General features: G+C 36.4%; 1 protein-coding gene across 1 annotated transcript; it reads left to right on the forward strand.

The window, feature by feature from the left end:
- Positions 1 to 286: 286 nt before the first annotated feature.
- LOC145673339 (glutathione S-transferase Mu 3-like) lies at positions 287 to 27804 on the forward strand. Its single transcript, XM_081742950.1, has 5 exons — positions 287 to 447; positions 5513 to 5653; positions 9162 to 9344; positions 25613 to 25708; positions 27142 to 27804. The coding sequence occupies exons 1-5, from the start codon at positions 412 to 414 to the stop codon at positions 27340 to 27342; spliced, it is 657 nt and encodes a 218-aa protein (XP_081599076.1). The 5' UTR covers positions 287 to 411; the 3' UTR covers positions 27343 to 27804.
- Positions 27805 to 27894: the final 90 nt, after the last annotated feature.

Here is a 27894-nt window from a genome sequence, read left to right on the forward strand (position 1 = left end):
AAAAGAACGAATTTATGAAAAAGAGAGCAGACATATAGTTTTATTTTATATTCTGGATTTTACTTTATCTTTTCGTCTGAAAGATGAAACTATTTGAGTCTTTTTAATTTTTTTTATTCATTATCACTTATTGTACTAGATTACATTTGCATTTTATTCATAAGAACTCTTCAGAGGAGTATTAGTAAAAATGTACGTTGGAATGTTTTGTTTTGTCATTGAAAAGAAGAAGAAACAAGTTATGTCAATGTGTTGTGCTCGTGCGCCAGCGGCCAGCGCCCAAACACGTAAGCTACCTAGCAAGCCAGTGTGCCAGAGCGAGTTTCAGTGTGTTCGTGAAAGCGGGAAGTTGTTGGAGTACTGAAAGCGTTAGTTGTGTACTTTTCTGCTTTGATTTTGAAATTTCAAGCCATGGCTCCAGTTTTAGCTTATTGGGATATTCGTGGAGTAAGTATAAATGAGAGAAATCTTAATAGCAATAAAATTATGGGTGATAATGTGTGTATACTATCTAAAGCGGGTGCTAAGCACATGCTTCATTTTCTTTCAATCACGTTTCAACTTGTCATGGCATTTTTGTGTTCCTCTGTATCAAAATGAGTATAATTATGCCAGTATGTGATAGTATCTTGAGAAGGAGACTTGATGCCAAAACAATGTTCCAAAAAATTGTGCGATGCGTCCCGATTACAACAGATTCTAATATTGAATACCGGCGTGAACCGGCATAACTGAATCTGACATTTGTCATTCTTTTGTTTTGATTAGTATTTAGAGTACCTATATGCTCGGACACGTTTAGTTGTGTGAAGTGACTTAATAGGGTAAAGTTACGTGAAGTTGAGAGTAGGCGTAACGAAAGTTTGATTTAAAGGTATTTACAAAATTGCAAAAAGAATGAAAAGTACAGAAGCATAACTAGGTTGGCCACCCAGAGGAACCGATCCCAAAGATATGCTGATAGTTTCGTTTTCGTTGAAAAAAATTTTTTTCGTTTACTAGAAGTATTAGTGAATTTTGAAGGAGAATATCCAATGTGTGTGCGCTACGCTTTTTTGCGTTAGTAAATCTCTACTGTTTGTATGTTTTAAAAGGGCAAGGTTCTAGAACACAGCTCTCTCTTTCCATTGAGCTGTAATACAGACAGAAGAGAACGTGCCCTGAGGGACTAACCAGCCTTCATTCGCAAACACTCGCTCGGCAATATTATGTGAATTAAATATTAAAATTCAGTACATAAAGGAACCAACCAAATTATTGACCTATATGGGGGTACGTATGTGCTAGAACCTTTCCGTGTTTGTTCTGATAATATTCTCCGCGGCAAACTTATGTACTCCCCAAAGTAAACGTAACTTAAAATTGACCTAACGTCTTAACCTATTCATAAGTCAATTATATTTGAAAGGCTGACTTTGCTGAACAGAATAAATGTGTATAGAGTCTGGATTCTTGCAGTTTTACGAGCTGTCAATTTTAAGAAAAAGTTGGCATCAATTTTCATGCTTTTAATAATACTCTTATCTTCAAGTATTTTCTTGGTGTATACCGAAGTAGTCGCGTACAGATTGATGTACCTGCGAACTGATATAGTTGAAAACTATCAACCATGCGAAATATGAACAAACATGTGTTGTTACTACAAGTAAGAATGTGTATTTAGGGCAGGTCGAAGCTGGTTGGGAGCAGATATACGCAAACTAAAATTTTCTTTGCCTAACACTGTGCACCACTCTTAATCATGTTTTTGCAGCTTGCGAGCACTCGATCGTAGCTAGATGTTGGGGTTAAGTTTAGAGTTACCCCTCCGCTTTTTATAAAAATCAGGAAAATTTACAGGAGCAATGAGGTAAGAAATGATAATCTGAAGTTTTTATTTGATGTTTAGGAATGTAAATTCGGCAGGAGAGTTATGTTTAATACGAGAAAAGATATGTGGAAGTTAGTACTATTTGCCGGATGCGGAAGCTTTCGCGGAAGGTTTCAGCAGCATGGTAGTTGTAAAATATGGCGAACAGGTGTAACGGATGCGCAAAAATAATGAAGAAAACCTTTTAAATTTTTGTGAAGCCCACGGAGTACTGAAGTCAAGTGAAATGTAACAATTTTTAATACTTTAAGCACTGTTTTTTGTATGTTGCAAAGTCCAAGGGCACCTTCAGACTGGAGGGGCAACTCTAAACTTAAGCCAGATGTTGTATTAATATGTATCTTATACGTGTTAGTTTTTTGTAATATTTGAGCAATAGCCCTATGGCATATGTATAATAAAAATATTGTGACATGCCTCCTGAGTACTCAGGACTATGAACAGTATTAAGAGTTCCTGTAACTGTTTCGCAGTAGTAACCGTAATCTTGTAAACATGGAACACTCGTAAGGGAACCGACGTCGAGAAAGTGGAGCTCATATTACCCAGCAGTATACTCCAATTGCCTTTGGTCCTCCAGGCTGAATGTATGGGCTAATCCCCTATCACGGAAAAACTGCATCTTGCAGCATTAGATCGATCTTCTGACAGAACCTCAGATTCGGACGGATTTTTGTCTTTGTCTCATTTGGCTTATGCTTTTAGGTACAGCTTTGAACGTGTTTATAACATTGACGTTCGGACCAGGAGTCAAGTGAGCTTCGTGGCTAAGCAGTTGGCAGGCCCTGGTTCGATTCCCGGCAAGAGCTCATGTGGTTCGGATTCCACGTTAATCAGTAGGTCCAGTCTCATGCCTCCCTGCGTAGGGCCGTTAAATACAAAATCAACTCAACCAGGAGTCAGGTGACTGCGGTTGGAAACTGCGTAGCGTCAAGCCGTGCTGGGAATAATGACCTAAAAGGTAAAACTGCAACTTGTGAAGTTCCAATTTAAAGCCTGATTCCTCTCCTTAGGCCGTCTTCTTATCAGTACTTACAACAGTGGGTGCAAGTTGTCCTGTCATTGCTGTTGCCCTTTTCCTATGAGCCACGACTCGGCTTGCTAACATAGAGATTCTGCTTGCTTCGTAGACTCCTAGAAGCGTGAGGAAGTGGAGGTTTGAGTTATTTCATTAATATGGCATCAAAATTCACCCTCAGGAAGTGAACATATCAAGGAACAGGCCGTCATTTACCCTTCAGTTCCAATGCTGTGGAACCCTATAATCACCCTTTTATTGCTAGGTAACTCTGTTCTTTTTAACTACTGAGGATGCTGCTTCTGATCCTGGTGTGTCCAGTATGACGTGTTGCGTCATCTACCCAATCATAGTAAAGCCTCTGAGCGTCCACTTACCGGAAGTTTAGCGAGATAATCATGTTCCTTTAAAAAATTAAAGAAAAATTTGGTAATGTTTAAACTTTAGTTCGAGCTTTAGGTCTATTGCTATTACTAGCAATGTTTTGAAAAGCTGACTTATCTTAGGTTGGTCTGATTCTTGGAACAATTCCTTATTCTTGAACCTTCCCTGTGGATTTTGCCAGTTCATTTGACGATTGATCATGTTTGAGATTGTCATTCAGGTCAGGATGCTTTTCGTTATGGGGAACATTTAGTGGTGGTTTTTGATCTCGAACACTCCTATGATACTATCTGGCGCGCTGGTATCCAGCAAGAGCTTCATTCTTGGTCTGCGTGGCCCTATGGCATGGTTTTTAAAGCAGCTTTTAGGTTACCCATATTTGGGTTGGCTTTACCCTTTCTGATCGCTTCCTTCAAGAAAATAGTGATGCAACTATACCATTGCCGAAACTGTCGGAATTCTTAATAGCGTATACTCTGATTTTACTATTAAAAATGTTCCTTGGCCAAGCCTGTATAACCTGAACGATCGTGCAGAGGAGCATCAAAGCTAGATAAAATATACCTGTCTGATTTTCCGGAATTGTCTTAATGTTCCAAAGTAAAATTCTTAGGAATTGCGTGCGTCTCTGCAAATCTTGTCACACCTTCCATCATGCTCAACCTACTTTCGAAAGTGTCGAAAGTAACAGACTATTCTCACAAAATGGTGCTAGTGTGAGCAAAAGCGAAAGGAGAATGAAAAGTTTTGGCAATAAACGTGAAATATGAGCTATTATTAAATTTGGTGTATATATAAAGACTAAGTACTTTCTTCTTCACTATAAATTTTGTAGTTAGGTGTAATAATTAAAAAGATTGGCAGCCAGTGAGGAGTCGCAAAATATTAGACGGGTGTGCGCTAAGGTCAAAAGTAACAACTTCCCGCAAGCTGGTTGATCAAAGCTGTCACTAGACACGGTGGAAGGGGGTAAGAATAGGATTTGCAGTGACTTATATTCGAAAATCGGTTACGCTCTTTCAGATTTTTGGATGCGCATATTTACGCGCTGTGGTATTTTTTGTTGCACAGTCAGGTTATATTGTAAATCTAAATATTAAACTAAAACTTGGGGAGAGGTAGTATTCATTGTTAATAAACTAACGATATGCTACATTATCAAACATCCAGATTTTGGAGATCCCTAGAAAGTGAGAGGGACGTCTCAATACACGTTGGAGGTATCTAATACTATGACCATGACACAACTTTTAAGAAATCATGTCATGGTCATAGGAACAGTTAAAAGTGATGAAAAATTTTATATTTTTTTCAGTGTTTTATTTGGAAAGTGCTTAAGTATTACGTCCAATCGTACAGGTGATTTATAATAGTGGCAAAGAACATAATTCCGTTTACATTAATTTGATCTCAAACCGCTCCGGAAGGTATGAACATTGGGAAAGGTTGCAACACTTCTTAAAAATTGTGAAATTGGTAGAACTTGTGATTACAACTATCAAAAAATTCTGACTGCTGTAATGTTATAGCAACAGACGAAAGCAACATTTTAATTTTCAACTATGTAATTTTAAGCAGTCTAATTTTAAGTAATCAACTCATCTTTTCCACATCTGTGGAACGGGTTCAAATATTAAATTGCTGTAAACGTGATTTTTACATTTACTGTAAATCTGTGATTGATTGGAATACTTACATAACCACTTTAGTAATACTACTACTACTAATAATAAAAACTTGAAGGCAGTAAAATTTTTCAGTAACATCTACTTGTTAAAAATTGTCATCGAGTATTCGACATAAACCTACTTCTGATGTGCATTGTTCCATCTCTCACTTCGCGTTATTATTGTTGATGGGTGTACACAAAATTTGTACGTTTGTGATACTGTAGTATATCTAGTTTGTAATACTGATTAGTAAAGACAGTATTGTAAAATTTCGTTTATGTATAACCTAGTGTAATGCCATTTAGAAAAATAAAACTTGGAGTTAGCAACTGTTAATTGGTGATATTGGGGAGTGTCAGTGTTCCCTTTGGATATTTGCAATTAGATTCATCTAATTTTATATATTTAAGTTACAACGGTGTCTAGATAAATGATCCACCCCGTGTATGTGTAACATTTCAACATAATATGCTGGCGTTTTGCAAACTGTGTTGCTTGTTACTAGGCATCATTGAAAATTAGGTAATGATTTTGGAAACTTTCTTCGTAATTTTACAATTTTTATTTCAGCTTGCCCAACCCATCAGATTGCTCTTGGCATACACGGGAACAGAGTTCGAGGACAAGAAGTATGTGTGTGGTCCTCCTCCAGATTACGATAAGTCGGGCTGGCTCAATGAGAAATTCAATCTGGGTTTGAGTTTTCCAAACGTAAGTATTTTTTTCCATATATATGAAATCACGAGAAAGGTAGTACAATTGTGCCTAATTTAGAGATCAGAACAGTTTATTCAGGTTTAGATTCATGTGCCAACTAATGAGACATTCAACTGATGTGGGCTAAAGTTAATGATGAACGTTTTTTGTGGATATGAATTCTGACATTTCCCGGGTGTCCTTTTGAAACTTTTTGGAACTGAAGTTACACTAATATAAAATGTCAATGCGCTTGAATTTAACTAAAGATCCTAGTTTAATTTTCTAGACGACGTTTATTATTATTTTAATAATCACGAAACGAATGAAATGATTCTTTTGTGCTCTGAAGGGTAAAAAGAACTGATGGTTAATGAGCGAATTGTTGTGAAAGAAATTTGTATTCAGGATGTGTAAAGAAATGGGAAACTTTGAGAAATTTGAGGGATGCTGTTATTTTGTGCTCCCTTTGTTAGCATGCCCGCCTTTGGCGAAGGAGACCCCGGTTCTATTCCCGGCAGCTCATGTTCGGATCTCATAAGCTGTACGTCCGTGGCTCGCCTCGCTGCTGAAAGGGATGCTAAACTCAAATCCAATTAATCAACCAAGGACGTGCATTTCTCTTAGTGTAAATCTCAACGAAATCTCAGCACCACATTCGCTGAATCGCCCACGCAGGTCAGTGAATAGCAGCTATAATCCCACCGAACAATAGGAACTACTGATAAGTTACTTCCCAAACTTACCCTACCGCAAAGGTTTGACTTGCCGTTTTCTTATTGTTATTTTTGCATTTGTTTATATACTGCAAAAATTGTTTATTATTGTAACTAAGTTGACTCATTACAAATATGCAGTTATTAATCTTGGTATACTTACAATTGCCGAAATTTTCAGTGGGACATCCTTATCTTTAGTTGTGTTTTCTTAGCATCTACTGAAAACTTGTTCCATTATTGTTGTGGTTCAGAAGTATCCTTATAATAAGACATTGTCTGTACGTGTAGGGAGCCGAAGAATCAGAAGAAACAATTATCCTTATTCTAATACCGTATGATAGATAGTAGATGATGATGATGATAGTAATGAATGAGTATAACCCTTAATTCCTAATTTGTTTACAATGTTACTATTTGCGCTGCCCGAGGCCGATAGATGAAGCTAGCGTGTGGCGTGCCTAAGGCTTGCGGGGGAAACAGCTAGTTACAAGGAAAAAATTTCTTCTAGTAAGGAAAATATATTCTAATATTCTGTTATCAGTAACAAATTCTTTGTTTGTACTTTGAAACTTGATATTACTTAATTTTTGATTGGTACAGACGTACTATATTGTAACATGCTACTGTTGTCATTAGTATCCACAAACTAATACTAAGTTTTTTCAGTTACAATTTCTTGGCACTCTTACTAGTTATTGTACTCAAAACACCAATTGAAACTAGTGTGCCAACAAATTATAACGTGTAAAAATGAAAGAATAGAATATTAGTGGATATTTGGTGACTTGTTCTCAAGTACTTAGTTTCAAGGTGACAACTTTATTGTACATCTGTACAAATCGCGAAAGTTTTGAGTAATATCAAGGAAAGTAGTGCGGGGTTATGAAAGTTTCATTTTGTTTAACTCAGCTGTCATGTTAGTTACGTAATTCAAGCTTTTTTTAAAGCATGGCATTGTACTATTTTGCTGATTGTTGCAAACTTTTTTTTACCGTAGCTCCATTGGGGTTTGAGATACTTGATTACTGTAAACTGCGTTATGGTTTTCTCATCTGTTGAAAACTACCTATGCAATTGGATGAAGTACTCATGTCCAAAATGATTTTGCAGGGTACTTTTTAACACTGATACTATGTGTATAATCGGGAAATGTATATTTGTGGTAAATTTCATGAGAAGAATTATAAATACGAAAATTAGGATGAGTAAAACAAAATGTTGCTAAATAGACAGTTTTATTTTCGTTTAATTTTCTTATTTTCTGCTCTTTTGACATGAAATTTGCCACATAAATGTCTGCCAATTATACACATCTAACATTATAAGAAATACCGGGCGAATTCGTTATGAAGTTTTATTCCTTCAACAACATATTTATAGATATGCGAAAATAATTTTTGACATGAGTGTACATATATAAGCAGTTGTCGTTTTCAGTCCCTTGTAACTGTTCGTATTTATTCGAAATTAGTCATAATTATAGAATTACACTAGAGTAATTTGGATGTGCATTGCCGCGCTTCTGTAAAGACCACCAAAATTTGAGTGTTAGTGATATTATAGCGCCCTTAGTAAGAGCGTATAAAGATAAATGATTCGCACATACCAAAGGCGCATACGCTAACGATTTGGGCACGAGGGAGCTCTCACAAATTTTTCATTTCTACCACAATGGTGTCTGACATGTCACACCATCGTCAATAAGTCGAAGAATTCTTCGGAATTTCAAAATTTTAGTACTTGTCATTATCTTATGGTGTAAATAGTTTTTATAAAGGTAGAAAATGATCCCATATTTTCGAACGTAATACTGAAATATGTGCATGTTTCTATGAGATTTTGAAAAGCTAATTTCCAAAATAACATTGATATTTTGCAGTTTTTGTTAACCTCGCGTTGTACTTCATGATAACCCAGCTTGAGTAAAATTAGTTCTTCCTTCATAGGGTCGATTGACTTGGGATGATTTAGTCGAATTATGCATTTTAGTATCATTCTGATAATAATTTTCTGCTATTTTGATATATGATGGTACCACGCGACTGGACAGCATTCCCGTGGTGGTATTCAATGCGTGGTGTAACTGTCCTAGTTTTCATGTTGATAATATATATTAGAGGGATAAAGTAGGTTATCAGTATTGGCGAAGAAAGAGAGTGAAGGAAAGAAGTCCATAATTTATAATCCCTCCACCCCCATCCATTCGTTAAAATGACAAATCAGATTGTAAGTGATCACTCGGTTTTACTTAACCAGTTGACCACACACCACTAGTTTTATGAAGTCAGTTGTCCGTCGCTTTTGACTGACTGAAATGAACGTACCTATTCTTATTAGCCCTGTTTTTAAGGTTTAATACTTTTCCTCGTGTTTATAGTCATCAGTGACTGTTCCAGGAAGCCATCGTTAGTGCGGATCACAGACGATGACTAATGGACAAGCTGACTCACATGAAAACTTTGATTTTTCTTCACCTAAAACTAGTATCCATCCACCTAAGTTTTACGTTTTACCTATAAGTGCAAATATCTCACGTTAGTTGTGCCAGTCCCCAAGTTTGACAGGGATTGTCGTGGATAAGCTTATTTAACCGATCTTCGTCAGTCGGTTCTCCGAAAACTAGAAATTTACTTGCCACACTTTCATTAGTGCTATGTAACAAGTTCATACTAGTGTTAGATTTATTCTAGTGTTAGTGCAGACTAGTTTTGATAAGCGGTCATTGTTGTGAAGCAGCAACTAGGGTAATTAGAAGAGAAAATGTGCAAGAAATTAAATTCTGTAATATGTAATTTCTTTTCCAGTTGCCGTATTACATTGATGGAGATGTAAAGATCACACAGAGCAATGCGATTCTCCGCCACATTGCACGGAAGCATGACCTTTGTGGTAAAACTGAACAAGAGAAGATCCGGGTCGATATAATAGAGAACCAGATGGGTGATATCAGAAGTGGATACGTTGGGACCTGTTACAATCCAAAATTTGTAAGTATAGTTGGAAAAAATAAGCATGTTAGGTTTCTTAAATATGGAGTGAAGTAATGTATAAATTGAGGAAACCATCGGTACCTTCTACGAATAAAGAAATACTAACCTTGCGTTGCAGTTACAAATTTTCTAATTAGAAGCCAACTTGAATTGAAGTTCCAAGAGAGCAGACTTATTGTATCCCGTGAAAGTGATGTTAGTCGCACCTCATGCACCCTGTCAGTGAATAAGTGGCACCCTTGTAAGTTGCAACTGAAATATCTTACAGATAATGATACAGATCGTAGTTTCAAATTTGCACAATGTGTCACAGAGCAAGTATGACAAGATCACACATTGCCCTCTGATATATTTACTGAGGCTACTTTCGGTGAGGTTAACAACGTGCGGTACTTACCTGACAGTAATCCGCATTATTTTGACGCATCCACAGGTGTTTTCGGCAAACTGGCGTGTAGGGGAGGGACTGTGAACAAATACTTTATCGACGGGATCCTGACGGCAGAGAGTTGCTTGTTAGGCATCTTGCCATCACTACTGTCGGAGGATGTTATTCCCAATGATTTTCCAGCACATTTCTTCCCACCACATTACGGTACCTGTCCGTTAGTATCGCGAACGGTAGTTTCTTAATGAATCAGTCGGCGAGGTGCTGTGGAATGGCCATTTCGTTCCCTTGACTGGTCTGCCACCACCTGTGAGGTGAAATGAAATGTATATTCAGTAAAAATTAGGAACATCTCAGAGAACGAATTATGTACTCATGCTCCAATATTACGACGCTTGCCCAAAGTTTTGCGTGATTGGAAACTCAGAATGCATCTGACAATTGATTGGAATGGGGAACATGTTCTGTGAGTGGTCCTTGTAACTATAACTGTATTGCTCACTTCTACTGTTGGACACAACAAAGGAACATTCGTAACTTCGTAAGCGTAAGAGCAAAGATAAGAGCTATTCCAATTCTACGAAAATTTGCTATTAAAATATCACATGGTACAGTTTCCATTTAAAAATAATGGACATTTCCTTTTTGACCAAAGGTTGTAATTTAGGCACTATCGTGTAGAAAATAGTCTTCAATATACCGTAAAAAAAAAAAAAAAAAAAAAAAAAAAAAAAAAAAAAAAGATACAACGCTTCAAACAATGGAAAAATGAGCTGCTTACGTCACGGCAGCACAGACAAGGTCCGTACCGCTCTGAGTTGCATTGGAAGCTTCAGGGAATCTTTTTACACCAAGGGCCAGGGGTGATAACTCCACCCCATCTTAGGGAACTTTTGCCACTATATTAGAAATGTTCAATAGGGTCCTTTAGTATCAAAAAATAGTTGGTCAACATATAAGTGCAACACCTGGGTCCTGGAGCCCCTAACCCTTTAGCACCCGTGTATATTTACAGGCATCGATGGGATTCCTGTAAATCAGCCCTGCCCACGGCGAGCAGATAGTGGAAACTCTTCTCGTGAACGCTCACGAGCATTCTACGAGCAAATACCATTGTTCGTGCTTCGTGGATCTTCGGGTTTTGTCCTTAGAGGAGCGGAAGTGTTGTCAACCTTGGCGGTAATCACTAGCTTACCAAAAAAAAAAAAAAAAAAAAAGTATGTATGGTAACTGATTGCCATTTAGTGTAAAGTGTTTTTTTACAATGTGGTAACCGTTAACTATAGACAATACAAACTTGTAACAGCAATCAAATGATAAACTATGTACGTTCCTTTTCTTCTTTTTTCTTTCCTTTTGTTAAAGAAGGATGTGGGTTTGTTATATCCGAGTGTGGGTTTGTTATATTATGTTGTTTCGCTTTTTAGGAAAAGAGATAATCTGTTGATAAGAAAAAACTGTAGCACTTGTTTGTAATTATCTAAGTATATCTCCAGAAAATTAGCTTATGCATGTATGTGTGTACGAATAGGCTTAGCAAGGGGTTGGTTGTGGAGATTAGAAGCCACTATTACACTATCAATAGGAAGAATAGTATTTCTTACTCCACTTTTAAAGTTACTTTGATCGCAAAGAATCAAACAAAATATTAAGAGAGCCAAAGAGATTTTCCATTTTTAAGTGTGACCGTTAGTGACTGCAATTAGTTTTTTTTTTTTTTAACAAGGAGTGTCTTTTTAATAAGGAAAAATGTATTGTCCCTGGCTGGTTGCTTGCCGGTGGCTTGTTAAAAGTGAAAAAGAATGTTAAATCATTTCAACGACTGAAGCTACACGCTTGTCTTTCTTCGATAGTTACTGACTGATTTTGAAAGTCACAATGTTGTAGGCCTACTGTAATAGCGTAGGCCTACTGTAATAGCGTAGGTCTACTGTAATAGCGTAAATTCGAAAGGAAACGTTCCAACTGAATGATACGAACAATTATTCCCAATGTCTTGAACATGAAACGTGGGTTGCACGGATAACGCTTAAAGTAGGCTGGACTGCACTGGAATTTCCTTCCGGCAAATTAGTGTTTGGTCGAAACTCGGTTCTTCTGTGTAATTGTCTCTTAACAACATTTGAACATTTCTTTTAGATAATAATAACTAACTCACTCTATGGTCTATGGAACCCGAAGGTTCAATGCCGCGTTTACAAAATATTTCCACTAACTTATGTCCTTAGCCAACTGGATCCAGTTTCTACTCTGTACTCTTATTTCTGCAAGATCCATCTTAATATTGTCTTCCCATCTACGCCTAGGTCTTCCTAGTGGTCTTCTTCCAATTGGGTTTTCAGTTAAAATTATGAAAGAGTTTCTAATTTCTTCCATTCTGGCTACATGGCCTGCCCACCTGAGCCTTCTACACTTCATAACCCTAATAATGTTAGGTGAGCGGTATAAACTATGCAATTCCTAGTTATGAATTTCCTCCAATCCCCATTTTCATCCCTCTTTGGTCCGAATAATAATAATAATAATAATAATAATAATGCTTATTATTATTATTATTATTATTATTATTATTATTATTATTATTATTATTATTATTATTATTATTATTATTTTCAACCTCCCGTCGTTCTCCTATCAATCTAGCAACGAAAGGCGTTTACAACTTAGCAAACGTGAAGCGAATGACAAATTACAGACCGAGTGCTAATGTAATACAACGTCACGAATTGTGTAAGCAAGCTAAAAAGGTCTGAAACAATTCGTTTCCGATTTTTGCAGTCGTTTTTACGTCTGTAAGATGACATGTTTAATATTAGTTTCTTTCTTTCTTTCTTTCTTGTTCATTTGTTAGTTACTTCAACGCTAACTGTAACCTCTATCATGCGTCTTCCTCAACCAAAAAACGTACCAATTTTATTTCCTGCAGTGTTTTCGCGTCACTGCTTTCGAAATGGGGAGGGGGAGAGCACACCTGCACATTTCACGCTTGCGTCTGCTCAATGCTTATCATCGTGCGAATTTCTGGCCAGGCTTGGTCATAGGTTTTTTGCCATCATGTGTGGTTGGCAACACTTATCGGATGCAGTGGAAGAAGCGAAGCTAGCAGCACCTGTGCTCGCCTGTTCTTATCTTCGCTCGTGCCCGCTCACGCGTTGGCTCCGGGAGCCAATTCATGGACAGGCCTGCTGTAAATGATCGTAGATTAGGGCTGTTCCGATAATCGAGAACAATTCGATAACATTTCAAAACCATTTCATCGATAAAGAATTTTAATTTTATCGAACTTTCGAGACTCCCGAAATCTAAAACATTAGACAACTTCGAGACACTCGAACTGTTTGAGAATCTCGAATTGTTTGAAAGCAGCAAATACAGAAATATATAAATATGATCGCATTTGTCGAGTCGCTTGAATATTTAGAAAAGTTCGGGATTATCGGTGTGTTCGAAAAACTATGTATTCGAGGTTATCATAGTTGTATATAATATGTATTACATATATGCAGTGTTCATTTTATAACTTCTCTCCTTAGCAATGTAGTGAAGGAAAAGTTTTTTCCTCACAGATCTGTACAAGGTTTAAGCAGTCTGTCAGAAGAGAGAAAGGAAGAGAAAACATGCATCACCCGAATGGAATTGGAATCCAAGACAACGTTAGTCTACTAATAGTCACTTTGCCGATTGCGCCAATAATGGGGCAGGCAGAAAAATAATTTTACATATGATTTCGACCAGTACAACTTTGCAGTAACTTATCAGATGAAAAAAGTTGCTTGACTAGTTTGGCTGCAAGAAGAAATCATTGGAGAGGTGAAGGAACCGAACTGTTCATCACTACTTTTGATAATACCCGAAACTTCGATAATTTCAGATACTCGAACGGTTTCGAGTAACCGATGACAACTCTATAAATTTTCACTCCCAAAGTTCGATAGGTCTTCAGCCTTATCGAACACCCCTGTCGTAGATCAGACCGTTAGTGCAACACTGGAACAAGTTATACCTTGATCGATTTGTAAGATCGTAGACTTTCAGTTTACGTAGTGAATGGGATATTTCTGGGAACAAAGGAGAAATAATTGAGGGATATTTAAGAAAATTTCCCTGAAAATCCCTTCTCGCGATTCTTTGTTATTACGTGGTAACTGCAAACTAGGTGAATAATAAAATGTATTTGTGTCCTGTTTTATGTTCAACTTTCGTCTTGATCCACCAAATAGCAGCCTATATGTCTCCACACGGTTCATAATAATTTATTTTCATGAAAGTATGACTTTGTGTCAATGTTCAGTTTTATTTTTCTATAGAAAACAAGTGATACAAATTATTCTAGTTGATTTTCTCATTCGTTATATTATGACACATTCCCAGTAACGAGAAATCCCTCAGGAATGTTTTTTGGTTTGTTGGTCCATGGTATAATAGAAATTATTTCAATAGTATATTTGGATAGTATATTTCAATAGTATATTTGGATCAATAGTGGAGTGCTCACGTCTAGTGTGAGGGGTACCTGGTTCGAATTCAAGCCACGTGAATTTGTGGTGGACAACATCGTGACCGTGGGTTTTCTCGCGAGTCAGAAGTTTCCTCCCACATTACCATTCCACCGATTCTTTTATAATCATTCTCACTCATTAATCATCCGTCTCACTTTGCCTACAGGACATATTCGTGGAACATGAAAGTGGAAACTTCATTTTATTTTCAGTAATAAGCCACTGTAACTAGTTTTTATCATTACTGTGAGACCACATCTGTTTGTTGGTCTAAATGTTAACTCATGTACTCAAAACACTTCAGCCAATTTGTAAATATTCACATGGACTATATAAACAATTTACGAGTAAAGAAAACTACAGTAAGCGGGAAAATATTGTGATGAAATAATATTGTTAACCCTTTCCGGATCCTGGCATTTTGAGCTACTTTTTAGACTTTCAGTCAAGCAGCTACTGCATCGTCACTATTTATCCTAGGATCATGGTTCATACCTCATTCTCTTCAGAATAGAGCAGGCTTTCAAATGGTATCACTTCATGCCCATACCATATACCACGAGAGGGAAAATTGATGTCAAAGGGAAGATTTTTTTGTCCAACTTTGGGCCCCCCCCCTCTATGTGAACGTAGAGACCTCCAAAAGATCTGATGAATAGTACTTGGTAAACTAAATGTGTGTATCAAATTTCAAGTTTCTATCTTGAATAGTAAGGGTGGGAGAAGTTTTATCAGGAATTCCCACCATGCCCAAAACGACCGCAAAGCACCATGATCTCAAGGAAAAAAATTACCTGAGACATCCCTAATTACCCTAGGGTCATGTTTCGCCCATCATTCTCTTCAGAACAGAACTGCCTTTCAGACGGTATGACTCACGTGTCTCTATCATGTATGTAAAGGGGGAAAATTCCCAAAAAAAGGGATTTTGTGGGTCTAAAAATACCTTTTTTCAACTTTTGCCCCTCTGGACCCCCCCTGTTTTTACGCAGAAATCGGAAAAAAACTTCTACTTGGTAGACTGATTGTTTGTGCAAAATTTCAATCTTCTACGTTCAAAAATAGATCCGCCAGAAAAAATTTCCCTACCATGCCCCACTTTTACCCTATACAGAAGTATATTTGTATAAAAATTCACTGAGACGGCCCTAATTACCCTAGAATAAGAATTCGACCGTCGTTCTCTTCAGAATGGAACTGCTTTTCAGACGGTATGACTCACGTGGTCCTATCATATATGTGAGGCGGGAAAATGACGAAAAACGGGATTTTTGGGGTAAAAAAATCCTTTTTTTTTACCCATTTGCCCCTCTGGTTCCCCCCCTGTTTTAGCACTGACATCGGAACAAAACATCTCGTAAATACTACTCGGTGGACTGAATGTTTGTGCAAAATTTCAATCTTCTACGTAGAAAAATAAGCCCGATAAAAAATATTGAACATAGGCTTAGAAAATGAGAAAAGAAATTTTTGACTTATGACGTCATCACCTCCTATGTCTGGACGCAGGACGGTCTGAAACCATACGTAATGTCTTCTACAAGGCCTCTGGACTTGGGAAAAAAAAAAAAAAAAAAAGACGAAAAAGCTCAAATAGAAGAGAAATAACGCAATGTACCATGAAAAACGCGTATGGTACAAAACTGTACCATAGGATCCGGAAAGGGTTAATGTGTAAAGTAGTTCGATAATAGCACTGGTAAATTATCAGAATGCTAATGAACATTATTATCATCGTAAGTTTGTGCGTCCTTGTGTTGAAGTCAATAAAGAATTTACATTATTTTTACTTGGAAAAATGTTTCTTCATGTATTAATTTCCTTAGGCTTCCCCTGAGTGCGTAACTGTCGAATCCACGATGAACTTGCATATAAGAAATTAGCACTATCAAATAACTATGCTTTTATATTGCTGATTTTTTTCTTAAGAATGAATAAAATTCACTTCGTAAGGTCGTCGGTCGGTGACCGAAACATGAGAATATTAATGTTTCTTACCTCAGGCTGCAAACAGTCAATAATATAGCAAATTAGTACACTTCAACTTTGTCCTAAGATATTAAAGTATATTCAAATAATTGGTAATAAATAAATAAATAGCTTGCTCTTTAAATAAACGTTAACTTCTGGTACTTTCCTTACTCTTTGTGTTATTAGCAACGTCGTACACTTTTGAGAAACATGCATCGTTCGCTAAGCAGTTTCCCTAGTGAGCGGCGCAGACCTTTTCCCCTGTACCGACCTGTGACGTACAAACATGGTGGTCGTTGTTTTAAGCGCACGAGTAGCACATCGGAATTCAATCGCAAATTTCGACTGGTTAGAATCGTCGCATGAGCGAAAGGAAGTATTCTCCGTAATCAGCTAGCTCTGAAGTTGTTTTTTTTTTCTTTCTTTTTTTTTTTTTTTAAATAGAAAATCAATGGAAATGTCAATTGCATAAATTTCAAGATGGTGGATATCATTATGTGTCCTTAAACATTTCCCTTTTCCGATTCCTATTCTTCACCTTATAAAAACAACAGCCACTGTACAACACAATTCAAATTTTTGCAGTGTGCAAAAGGATAGCATATTCTACATGTAAATATATTACTTGGATAACCTACACGTACATATTTTACTTTTATTCTTGACTAAGATGCGGGGGCTCAGTGGTAGAGCGTTCACTTCTGGTGGATGGGGTCTCGGGTTCAATTCCAGCTCCCGCCCAAGTGAACTTTGTGGTGGACAAACACCGTGTGCGTGAGTTTCTTCGGGGTTCTCCCATTTCCTTCCACTTTCTTCATTCCACCATTTCATTCATTTCCCATAATCAGTCTCCTTTAGCCTAGCCGGCATAACTGTGGGACGTAACTCAATTTCATTTTTTGTTGACTAAGATGCTGAGAGATGCATACTAAGATTATTTCGTAGTTATTGTGAATTCGAAGGATCGCCGTAACCATCCACCCTTACGTTGGGAGAACGATGTATTGCTATTGAGTAACTGTCACGTGTGAAAAACGCCTTGAACAAGGAATCATAAATATCGGCGAACTTCAGATTTAGTTTATTGCCTTACATCAGATAAGACACCTGAAATGCCCGTGGTTTATCAATTAAAAAAAGGAATGTAATTTAAATTGTACTCAGTTTTAAAACCAAGTGATTTAAATATAAAAAAGATAGATTTAAGTAAAACATTAAAAAAAATAGTAGTGGTATTTTTAAAATCGTGCTGTAAATTGGAAAATTTTAGTTTAAAATTAGGAATTTCGAACTAAACCGGCTTCCCATTGCCTCCGTAGTATCTTAAATTGAGATCTGTTAAACCGAAGAATGTGTATTGTACTAAATTTGAATGTATCAGTAACTCCTGTTTAAAAATTTGACTATTTTTTAAAAAAATAAAACTGCTTTATGTGCTATCCCTGTAGGAAGTTCAGCGTGTGTGGATTTCGTCAGGGTTCTCCGGTTTGTGTTCATTCCACCATTTCATTCCTCAGCAGTCTCCTTTATCCTATAAGGCATAATCGTGAGACACAAAACTGATTCCATTTCATTTTTCCCTTTAGAACGTTGTTATATTTCATTTAGTTTGTGATCTATGCTTGTTTCTTTTATGGAAAATTCGTGTTGTACTGATGAATATTAATAGTTCAGGATGTCTACTGATACGGAAAATACTGGAATTTATTTTGATACTGAAAATATACTAGAATTTTGACCCACATACTGGAAAAATCATTAAACTGGTAATTTGTGAACAATACTTTTGTGATTGTTTTAATCGTCTTAGAAACAATTTTGTATCCATTGAGACTAAATTTTTTCCAAAGCAAGAGTTGTATACATTTTGTAGTTAAACATTTAAAGCAGTGGGTGGAGTGGAGGGCTGTGAGGGGAGTTGGGAGGCCCTTTAAAAATGTTTTAAAAAAATGATTGCATTAAAAAGAATAAAGGTTAGGTCAATTTATTAAAAATAAAATATTCTTTTGATGGTAAAACAATTACAAACCTAAAATCAAGAGTGTGATTATTCCTAAAGAATTTGTAAAAGATCATTGTATTAGGTACAGGAATTTTGCTGATAGTTCACTGAACATACTAGAATTTTGAAAATGGAACTTAGTAGACACCCTGTAGTTTAAACCAGCATGTAAATTAAGATATAGCGAAATTACAGAAAACCATTGACCGCTTCAACAAAACCGGCTTTGTTGTAAAAATACACAATTTGGAAAGTGGCAGAACACTGAAGCCAAGTGAACCACGAAACTTGACATACAAAGTATGAGTTCAAATCCCATCTTGTAAAGAACCAGCGTTTTCTTGACAGAAAACTCACCAATAAACGTAAAAATATAAATGTGACAGTAAATTAAAGCATATGTGTTCTTGTAGGTTCTGAAACTTGGAACTTCGTTTCTCGTAACGGACTGCGAAGTGCACCTGGCCAGAATTGTCAATAATTGAAAAGTTAGTTACATAAATCGTCAAATCAGATCCTATCCTTCTAAAGTTTTTTAAGTTACAATTTTATCACTCACCATACGTAATGTAGCACAACTAAGGAAATACCTTGTCACCGTGGCGTAATATTTTGATGGTTCGATTTAGTTATAAGCTAGCTTGCTTTTTTTAACTTCTAATGTAACAGTTTCTCACTTCATCCTGATAGATCTGGCCAGAAACTTCTCTAAATAACCCTTCACAATAGCTTCAGGCAGTAAGTTTCCATTACGAACTAGCTTAATTATCAGTTTTGAGTCGAAGATGTAACGGTTTTGATTTTCGCTGCTTCAACAGGAAAACCTCTATAAGGGGAATTTAAATATGACATCTTACATATTTTCACTGCGCAACTAGTATGAGGGAACAAATCTTCGTCTTATCACTTAAAATGCACGAAACATGTCAGACGAGTGCATTTCCAAGGCGATAACATTTTGTATGAGATTCAGGGAGTCCTATACCTTTTGTACTTGTGCTAAAATAACCTTCATAGACATTGTTCTTATTCTGTTCATGAAAAGTTATCACAGCTCCTTGTGGACATTCAGTTCTGAAAAAAAAAAAATCAAGTAGTTTATACAGTGATCCCTTAAATTTGGGGGAAATGCCTATTTTGTATGTTCTCTTGCTATAATTGGTGCACCTGGTCCCGTGTTCGATTTGCGGTGGGGACTAATAGTTCGGAACCATATTGAACTATAGATCTCTTCTTTATATGGCCTTGCGAAAAAAGAATAGATTACACCAGTTTGGACCAATAGATTCCAAATGTTCTGAGGTCCAGACAAGGAACTGTGCTCATATAAATTTAGTTTTCAACAATAATAGTATGTTTGCCTTGCGTTTTTACGCAAGGTTTGCGTAAAATATTAGACATCGCGTATCAAGCACCGCAAAAATTAGAATTAAGTGTTCCATCTATGGATTCGAACTGCTGCTCTTAGAATTCGTCTGCTGCCATAGTCATTAGACTACGACCATTTCGTTTTGAAGGTTTTGTAATTTACGTCTTTAAATACAACTCCAATCCACTTAACTTGTAATCTAAGATTTTTTTTTTTAATTTTTTCGTATTGTCACGTCTATAACATGCCATGGCGGCGGAGAGCACAGAAGATAGGTCTACATTTGCGGAAACTAGTTTGAATAATCCCTAAGGGTGCTGTAATCGTGACGTGTAAATACAGCATGGAGGTCTGCGCATTAATGCGCGCTGTTATAGTTGAACGTAATTTGCCTCCAAAAATTTTTCGTTGATAGGTGTACGTCACAGCCATTTTTCGACATACTATAGATAGATCTAGTGCATTAATGCTCGAAAAGTTTCACTAAGGGCTAAATACTGTTATTGTAATCATACTCAATGTACCGTCAGAAAAGACTCGTAAAAAAAAAAAAAAAAAAAAAAAAAAGCTTGGGACGCGAGAACTCAAAGTTGCAGAGATAATTAATCCAGAATTTACAGCTGAAAGTGGAACAATATCCGCATGTTGCGCAGCAAATGGTAATGTTTGGTGATATGGCAATATGTAACGCTAGATGAGGCCTTAGATGTATTAACTTCCAAGCAGATTCGTGAAACTGGAGAAAAGTAGGTTCATACTATGCAGGTTGCCCTGCTGACCTGTAGTTGTAGCAAGGTTTGTAATGGCAGGTTTCCTTTACAGTGAACACCAATATCAAAGTAAATGCAATGTACCATCAGCAACAGTCATGCCCGTGAGCCTTTACCGGCGACACAATCTCTTTCTATATGGAGATATAGTATCATGGCTGTGTATTCAAAGCGTCCAGACATTACTCACAGCTGTTGCATTCATGATCCACATCATACATGATCTTTTACGCTGGTGCTTATTCAGACATTCCTGTGAAATAAATCTGATGCTAAACCTCGTCCACGCAGTGTGAAAACCTTTGCTGTAAACCTAAACAACCCTAATGCCACTTCCAATGAAAACATGGGTTTGTGTAGCCAGGTTCATAGTATAGAACACAATTTGTGGAAACGGCCTTGTGCCCTAGTACAATACTAAGGATTTAGTTCCCGAGAATGTGGACCGACGTATTGTTAAACTGTTCCGTGCTACCATTTTTGTCTTCTGGACATGCATTTTCAATCTTGACAAAAGTGTATGTATATAATAGTTTTTCATCGAAATATTTTCTTTTGCAAGCGTTCAGGAGGAATATTTTTCATAAGTGAGTAGCCCATGAATCACTAGCTGCAGTGCATGTAGCTCTATACAGTTCTGTTGCATGTCTTTTGGAGAGGGGTGACTAATATCGGATCAGTTTCATAGAACTAATAAGGGTTAATATATAGAATTTATGTAAATGAAGATAGATATAAGATTATTAAAACCATTGTTCAGGAAGATAAGTTTTCAAAGTACCGTTAGAAAATCTCTACAACAAAATTGAGAAATTGATCTAGTAGTATGGTTGTTACAGAACCTTGAGTAATTGATCCTAAACCGTTGTCAGTTCTTTGAGATACTGTTTCAGAAGTAGGGAAGAAAGTAAATTCTTGTATCACAAGTAGGGTATGAAACACTCTATTAATTGGCTTTAGAAGTCAATAATGGAAGTGGTAATTGGATATATAAAATAGATTGAGTGGCAAGAGGACTGTCCTTAGCCAGGAAGGTTCATAGTTCTCTCACATTATGGTCGGGAAAGACCCTATTCTGATTGGTTTGGATTGCGATAATATAAATTGGCTAAATATTTACATTTAATTGTAGATGAACTAGAATACTGAAATTTCCAAGCTGTACGGCCAGGTTTTTAGTGTATTCATTGCTTTGTCCGTTTTAGACTAGAGGACGTGACAGACGGATGTTAGATTTAATTAAAGCGAGTGTAACTAAATTATCGTTCGTGTCGATTGATATTTGTCTGTTTCGTAAGTGGTAAATCTTACCCGATATAAATTAATGAAACTTGGTGTGTGCATTCCTTCAATTCACAGAAATAACCCTTTTTCGGGGTCCAGTTAATCAAGAATAAGGGCTAAAATAAATCCAATGTAAGTTTGAATGTATTAAGAGCTTTCCATATAAACCATGCAGAAATTAGTTCTTTTAAACCAATTCTGATCTTCCGCGGAACTTAATAGCTGACAACTTTGTCAATTTACAATTGACAAAGGGTGAATTAACTCCCCATTTAAAAATGCCCGATTTTGTAGTAATACGAGGGTCATTCGGAAAGTAAAGAACGTTTTTGTATAAACACTTTAATAACTGATATACAAAGGCGAAATTTGTGTTACATACTATGTGATACTTAAGTTACTTTTCGACAGTCGCCGTGTAAATTTAAACACTTGTCATACCGTGGTACAAGTTTTTCTATGCCTTCGGCATACACAGTTGCCGCCAAACTGTTGAACCAATCACTAACAGCTTCCTTAAGTTCATCATCACTGCCGTAGTGGCTTCCACCCAAAAAGTCTTTAAACTTTGGGAATAGGTGGAAGTCACTGGGGGCTAAGTCTGGACTATAGGGTGGATGCTCCCAAACTTCCCACTTAAACTGCTGAAGCAAGTCCCTCGTCAGTGCCGCGGAGTGAGGACGGGCATTGTCGTGGAGGATGATGACGCAGCTGGTCAGCAATCCGCGCCTTTTGTTTTGAATCGCGCGGCGAAGTCGACGTAACGTCTGACAGTAGGCAGCTGCATTTATGGTCTCACCTCTCTGCATGTAGTCAACGAGCAAAACACCCTTACGATCCCAAAAGACCGTAGCCATAACCTTTCTGGTGCTCAAAATTTGTTTGGCTTTTTTCGGAGAATTTGAATGGTGCCATTGCATGGATTGGCGCTTTGTTTCTGGAGTGATGTGCGAAATCCACGTCTCATCTCCAGTAGCAATACGATTTAAAAGTTCATCGCCATCCTTATGGTAACGGCTGAGAAAAGTCAATGCGGCTCCCATTCGCTTAGTTTTGTGTTCCTCCGATAACAGTCGAGGCACCCACCTTGCACTAATTTTTTTGTAACGAAGTTCACCACTGACAATTTCGTACAACACAGTTCTTGAAATTTCAGGAAAGAATTCGTGCAGCCCATCAATAGTGAATTGCCTATCCTCTTGAATTTTCCGCTCAATTCTTCCTTTGAGTTCGTCAGTCACAACAGAAGGCCGGCCCGAGCGTTCCTCATCGTGCACATTCGTCCGTCCGTCATTAAACATAATGCACCACTTACGAACTGATGCTTCATTCATTCCATTTCCATACACTTCAGTGATTTGTCTATAAATTTCTGTCGGACGCACTTTTCTTGCATTCAAAAATCTTATCACACTACGAACCTCACACTTGGCGGGATCAGTAATTGTATCGCACATTTTAGTCACACAGCGAAGCAATAACGGACCGTAGCGGATCGCAGCTGGTGCCAGACTGAGGCTAAAGCATGCCCAGGTCAATAACCCAGCGGCAGCGGGGGTGGGGGAACACGCGCTAGCGCAACTTTCTTTACTTTCCGAATGACCCTCGTATATCGTACATCTTTGAGGCTTCCGTGGCTGTAGGGTTAGCTTACGCACCTTCGGCGCGGGAGCTCATGTGGTTTGCGTTCCACGTTAAACTGAAGGTCACGTCTCCTAGAACCTCGGTGCTGAAAGGGACGCTTAAACTCCGGTCCAACCAACTTAATTTACTAGCTATAACTGGAACTCATTCCGTTTTGGTACAATATGTATATATTCGTTGACTTTTCCTTAGTCCTTACTATTTGGGATTAAAAGCAGGCAAAAATAGTTAACTTAGTCCCTAATATAATGCAGATGATTAATGGCCCCTTCCTTCGAAATTAGTGATCCTAGATATTTGTAAAAATTAATGGCTTTTGTAAGGCTGCAGTTATTTCCTATTTGGATTTAAGCACATAAGAGCGAGTGAATTTCTTCCCCCTCCCTCCGGTTTAAGAAATGTTCTGTATTAACTTTCGGAAATTAGATTTGGATGTAATGTTAACAGAATATTATCTACTTACCAATGAATCTTCTATTGGGAAGCCTAAATATTTTTCATAAGTTTCGGAATGCCATGTTGGTTCCTTCTTCAGTAGCAAGGTAACAAGGATAAAAACGGATAGAAGATAAAAGGTATAAAACAAGGAATACATACCACTAAGTAAATGCAAATTAGAGAATGGATTCTGAAATGTCAAGAGCAGAGAAAAACGCTAAGAGTGAATCGAAGGAAGCGCGGTGTCTGTTACTTCACTATTGCCAGATTTAAAATGCATCAAAGGTGAGTTACCAAATTAATCAATTTTGCCAGTATCCAGACTTAAAGCAGGTTTATGGATAAAAAATGATTAATCTCCCGTTGTTTTTGTTTGATGAACCTATTACTTAACCATTTTTTTGGTCCTATTTTGTATAAAAACTGTATTTCGTCATAAAGATCATTTGGACGACCACAATAGGACAATATACAAAATAGGGGGGGGGGGACGACTTACAAGTTTCGTACTGATAAGTGGTCTAATCAAACACGTCGTTTGGTGCAAACACACAAAACAGTTATTCCCAAAGAAATAAAACCGTGGATAGGAATTCCTTACTTTCCAGAATTATCGATAGGCAATCAAAAAAGGCACAAGAGGGCATGTCGGGATTGGCGCTTCATTTAAAACAGCATACACATAATATAAAACAGCTTAATGAAATAGGTTGAGCAAACAAACGACGGGAGATTAAAGAATCATTCTTTATTCATAAATATAAACCTGCTTTAAATCTGGATACTGGCAACATTGATATAATCTAGTTACCTACCTTTGCATATTTTGAATCTGGCTATAGTGACGTAACATACACAGCTCTTCCTTCGATTCAGTTCACTCTTTTTGCGTTTTGCTCTGCGTGTAACATTTCAGGATCCATTCTTTACGTTATATTTATTTATTTAGTGGTGTCTATTCCTTGTTCTGCATTTTTTTCTATCAGTTTTTTATCCTTGTTACCTTGCCCTGAAGAAGGAACCAGCGTGATATTCCGAAACGTATGAAAAATATTTTGGCTTCTCAAAGGAGGATTCATTGGCAAGTGGCCAGTTTTTTGTTCATTTGAATAGCCCTTTCATGCATCCATATAATTTTAAGATTTAGTTTTTATTTATTTATTTATTTAAATTTCCACATAACCCTCCATTGCTTGGAGTTTGTCAAATAAGGACCGACAAAACACATTTCCTCTCGATTTGAAAGTAGTTTTTTTTTTTTTTTTTTTTTCTTTCTTCAAATATTGCTTAATTTTGATTTGTAATCTTAATTGCTTAGTTAAAATGAAGCAGAGTGCATTCTCCTGATTTCATGTGTTTCCAGTTAAAGTTGATTTAGGATATTCAGATTTTTGTTAGAGGTTAGGCTGACTTTAGTTGAAGTTTAAATCAGAGGAAAGAGGTGGTTTACTAATTTTAAGAATGCATATCATTAGTTTTACTGTACATATGCAAATAACCTGTTCGTCACGGAATATTGGTTAGTAGGTTGTATACTCAAGTGATACAGGTAATATTAAATAAAATCTAAAATTTCTATTAACTTAACGGAATTAATGAACTTTAATATTGTTTTTTCATTATTAGAATGTTTTACTGTTGTGCAACTCAACGATCTGATTAATTAAATGACTCCCAAAAGTAGTTTAATATTGTATACTGCTTATTGACTATGCTTTACATTATGCACGAACTTCTGAATTTTTTCTTTAAAAGTTATTTTGATATTTCAAATTCACATTACAATATTATTTCTTGATTTAATATATTGAACATAACGTTAGCTGTGCATGTAATATGTAAGAATGTATCAAACATGTAATATGTAAGAATAGCAGTTTTATTTTATTTTATTTTTCAGGATGAGCTTAAGGAAGAATTGATAAAGAAGTTAGGTGACCAGTTAAAAGAAGTGTCAGATTTCCTTGGTGACTACAAGTGGTTTGCTGGTGACAACGTAAGTACTGCATAACAGATCTAGGAAAAATTTATTTTTCTGCAACTTAATAAATTCATTAATACAGTGATCCCCAATTGTAACCATTCTTCGTTGAGAGATTTTATAGTGCTGTTGTTTTTGAGAACCATTGCATTAATTTGTCCCAATATTTTCGTGTAACTGAGACATTAATCATTGCATACAGAGGTTATAGGTTTCTCAGTGTTCGTAAACAAAAGCTGTAAACATGTTCAAAAATTCACCTTTTCCATATATACATTAACTACGGTTATTTATTCATTTCTATGGTTGTAACTAGGACTCAGATTTGTGCATATGTCCTAAAAATAGCAAAGTATGAAGCTTGAAACCACGCGACTTCACACAACTAGAACACTTAGACATTACATAGTGATCCTTCAAACAAGAATCCGTCAACGAATGTCAAATATCCACTCGCAGAATATTCCTACGCTTTGTCGTAAAAGTTGTAATCATAGGTATCAGTGATTCCAGGAGATGGCTCGGGAAGAGATTCTTCCTATCGTGTTCAATATGGTTTACCACTATTTTTATAGTGCTGTTTTCATATCTCATGTTTAAATCTTCTTCGAATGCGGATGAAAAAATATCCTACTCATGCAACAAAGAAACTACTGTAGATGTTGCTGCACGGAGAACGAGAGGTGGCTATTTATTTACAAAGTGATTGCTATTTCATCAGTACGTGAAGCCCACCTAAAATGTTTTTGTATTACTTTAGAATATGATGCAAATATTTTTATGGCCAATAATTTTTTATTTATTTATTTTATTTATTTATTTATTTTTTTTTTTTTTTGTTCACAAGACCTGTTGAAAGATGCTAGGATAAAAAAAAAAAACATGCCATAGAAATCAGCTTATCCGCTTTCGTAACATTCGTAGTGCTAGTTCCTATCCTTATTGGGGTATAATTTTAATAGTGATCCAGGATTCATGCAGTTAGACTTAAACTGATTGTTTTAATAAACTAATAGAGACTGAAGTCTGTATGGCTAATCACGCCATTTAAAAGCATGGTTGGCGATAATCCTTCATGGGAAGTAAAGCTACAGATTTAATTCATAACAATCCTAAACTATTAGGAAGTTTCTTGAACTACTAAAACATGTACAGCCACAAGCATGTTGAACCATTGGAACACTATATGCAAGTGTTTGGTATTATAAGGTATGCTTTTGAGGGTGATCAAGTATTGAATGAATTATTTTGAAATCAATGACTCGCGTAATATAAAGCCTTTAAGGTTCTCTGTATTCCATGTATGATTTATATTCTATAAGTATTCTTTGTAGTCTGCAAGTTTTCAGTATCAAAACTACAATTTAAGATACATGTAATTTTCAGTAACTTTCATCGTTCATAGTTACCGTATTATTACTTGACACAATTATAAATCTATTTTGCAGATCACATACGTGGATTTCATCGTGTATGACTTGCTGGACCAGTTTAAAGTGTTGAATGCTGATACCGTCGAGAAGTACCAGAATCTGAAGGATTTTATTGATCGTGTCGAAAGTTTGGACAAAGTTGCCGAGTACATTAAGTCTGACAAATTTATCAAGCGACCGTTCAATAACAAAATGGCTAAGTTCGGTAACGAATAAATGGAAGATTTTGTGATATGGTCTCCACAGGCTTTACTTTGTTTTGTATTGTTGCGTGTTCACGAATGTTAGTGCAGCTTTAAAATTTAAAAGTGTTTTACTGTGTAACAATTTGTTCTAAATCTAAAAGTATAATTATCGAAAGTTCATACTATTATAGTTGCATTTTAATGTTACATATGTATATCTGAAAATATTAGCATTTAATATTTTGTTCCTAGAAATAGCCAGTATTCGTGCTTCTTGCTATTCAGTTTTCCAGTGCTTTCATTTTGCGTGATCGAAATTTCAATTTGATATATATTGTTTTATATTTTCATATTCAGTATTGTTCCTTGTATCGGTGCATTTATTTGAGTGTCGTATAAATGGCGAGTGTAACAAGTGAAAGGATTATAAGAGAAGTTTCAAAGACTGTCTTATACATTGAATATTGCTAGAATAAAGTTTTGTATTACTGTGCATATTTTGTTTTTCTGATTCTAAAATTAACCTATATAATTTAAAATTAGCTTACTAGCAGTTTCGCTGCATGACTGTTCATATTTAACT

Source organism: Thermobia domestica, chromosome 16, assembly GCF_964235325.1.
Source record: "Thermobia domestica chromosome 16, izTheDome1.hap1.1, whole genome shotgun sequence".
Lineage (NCBI taxonomy): Eukaryota > Metazoa > Arthropoda > Insecta > Zygentoma > Lepismatidae > Thermobia > Thermobia domestica.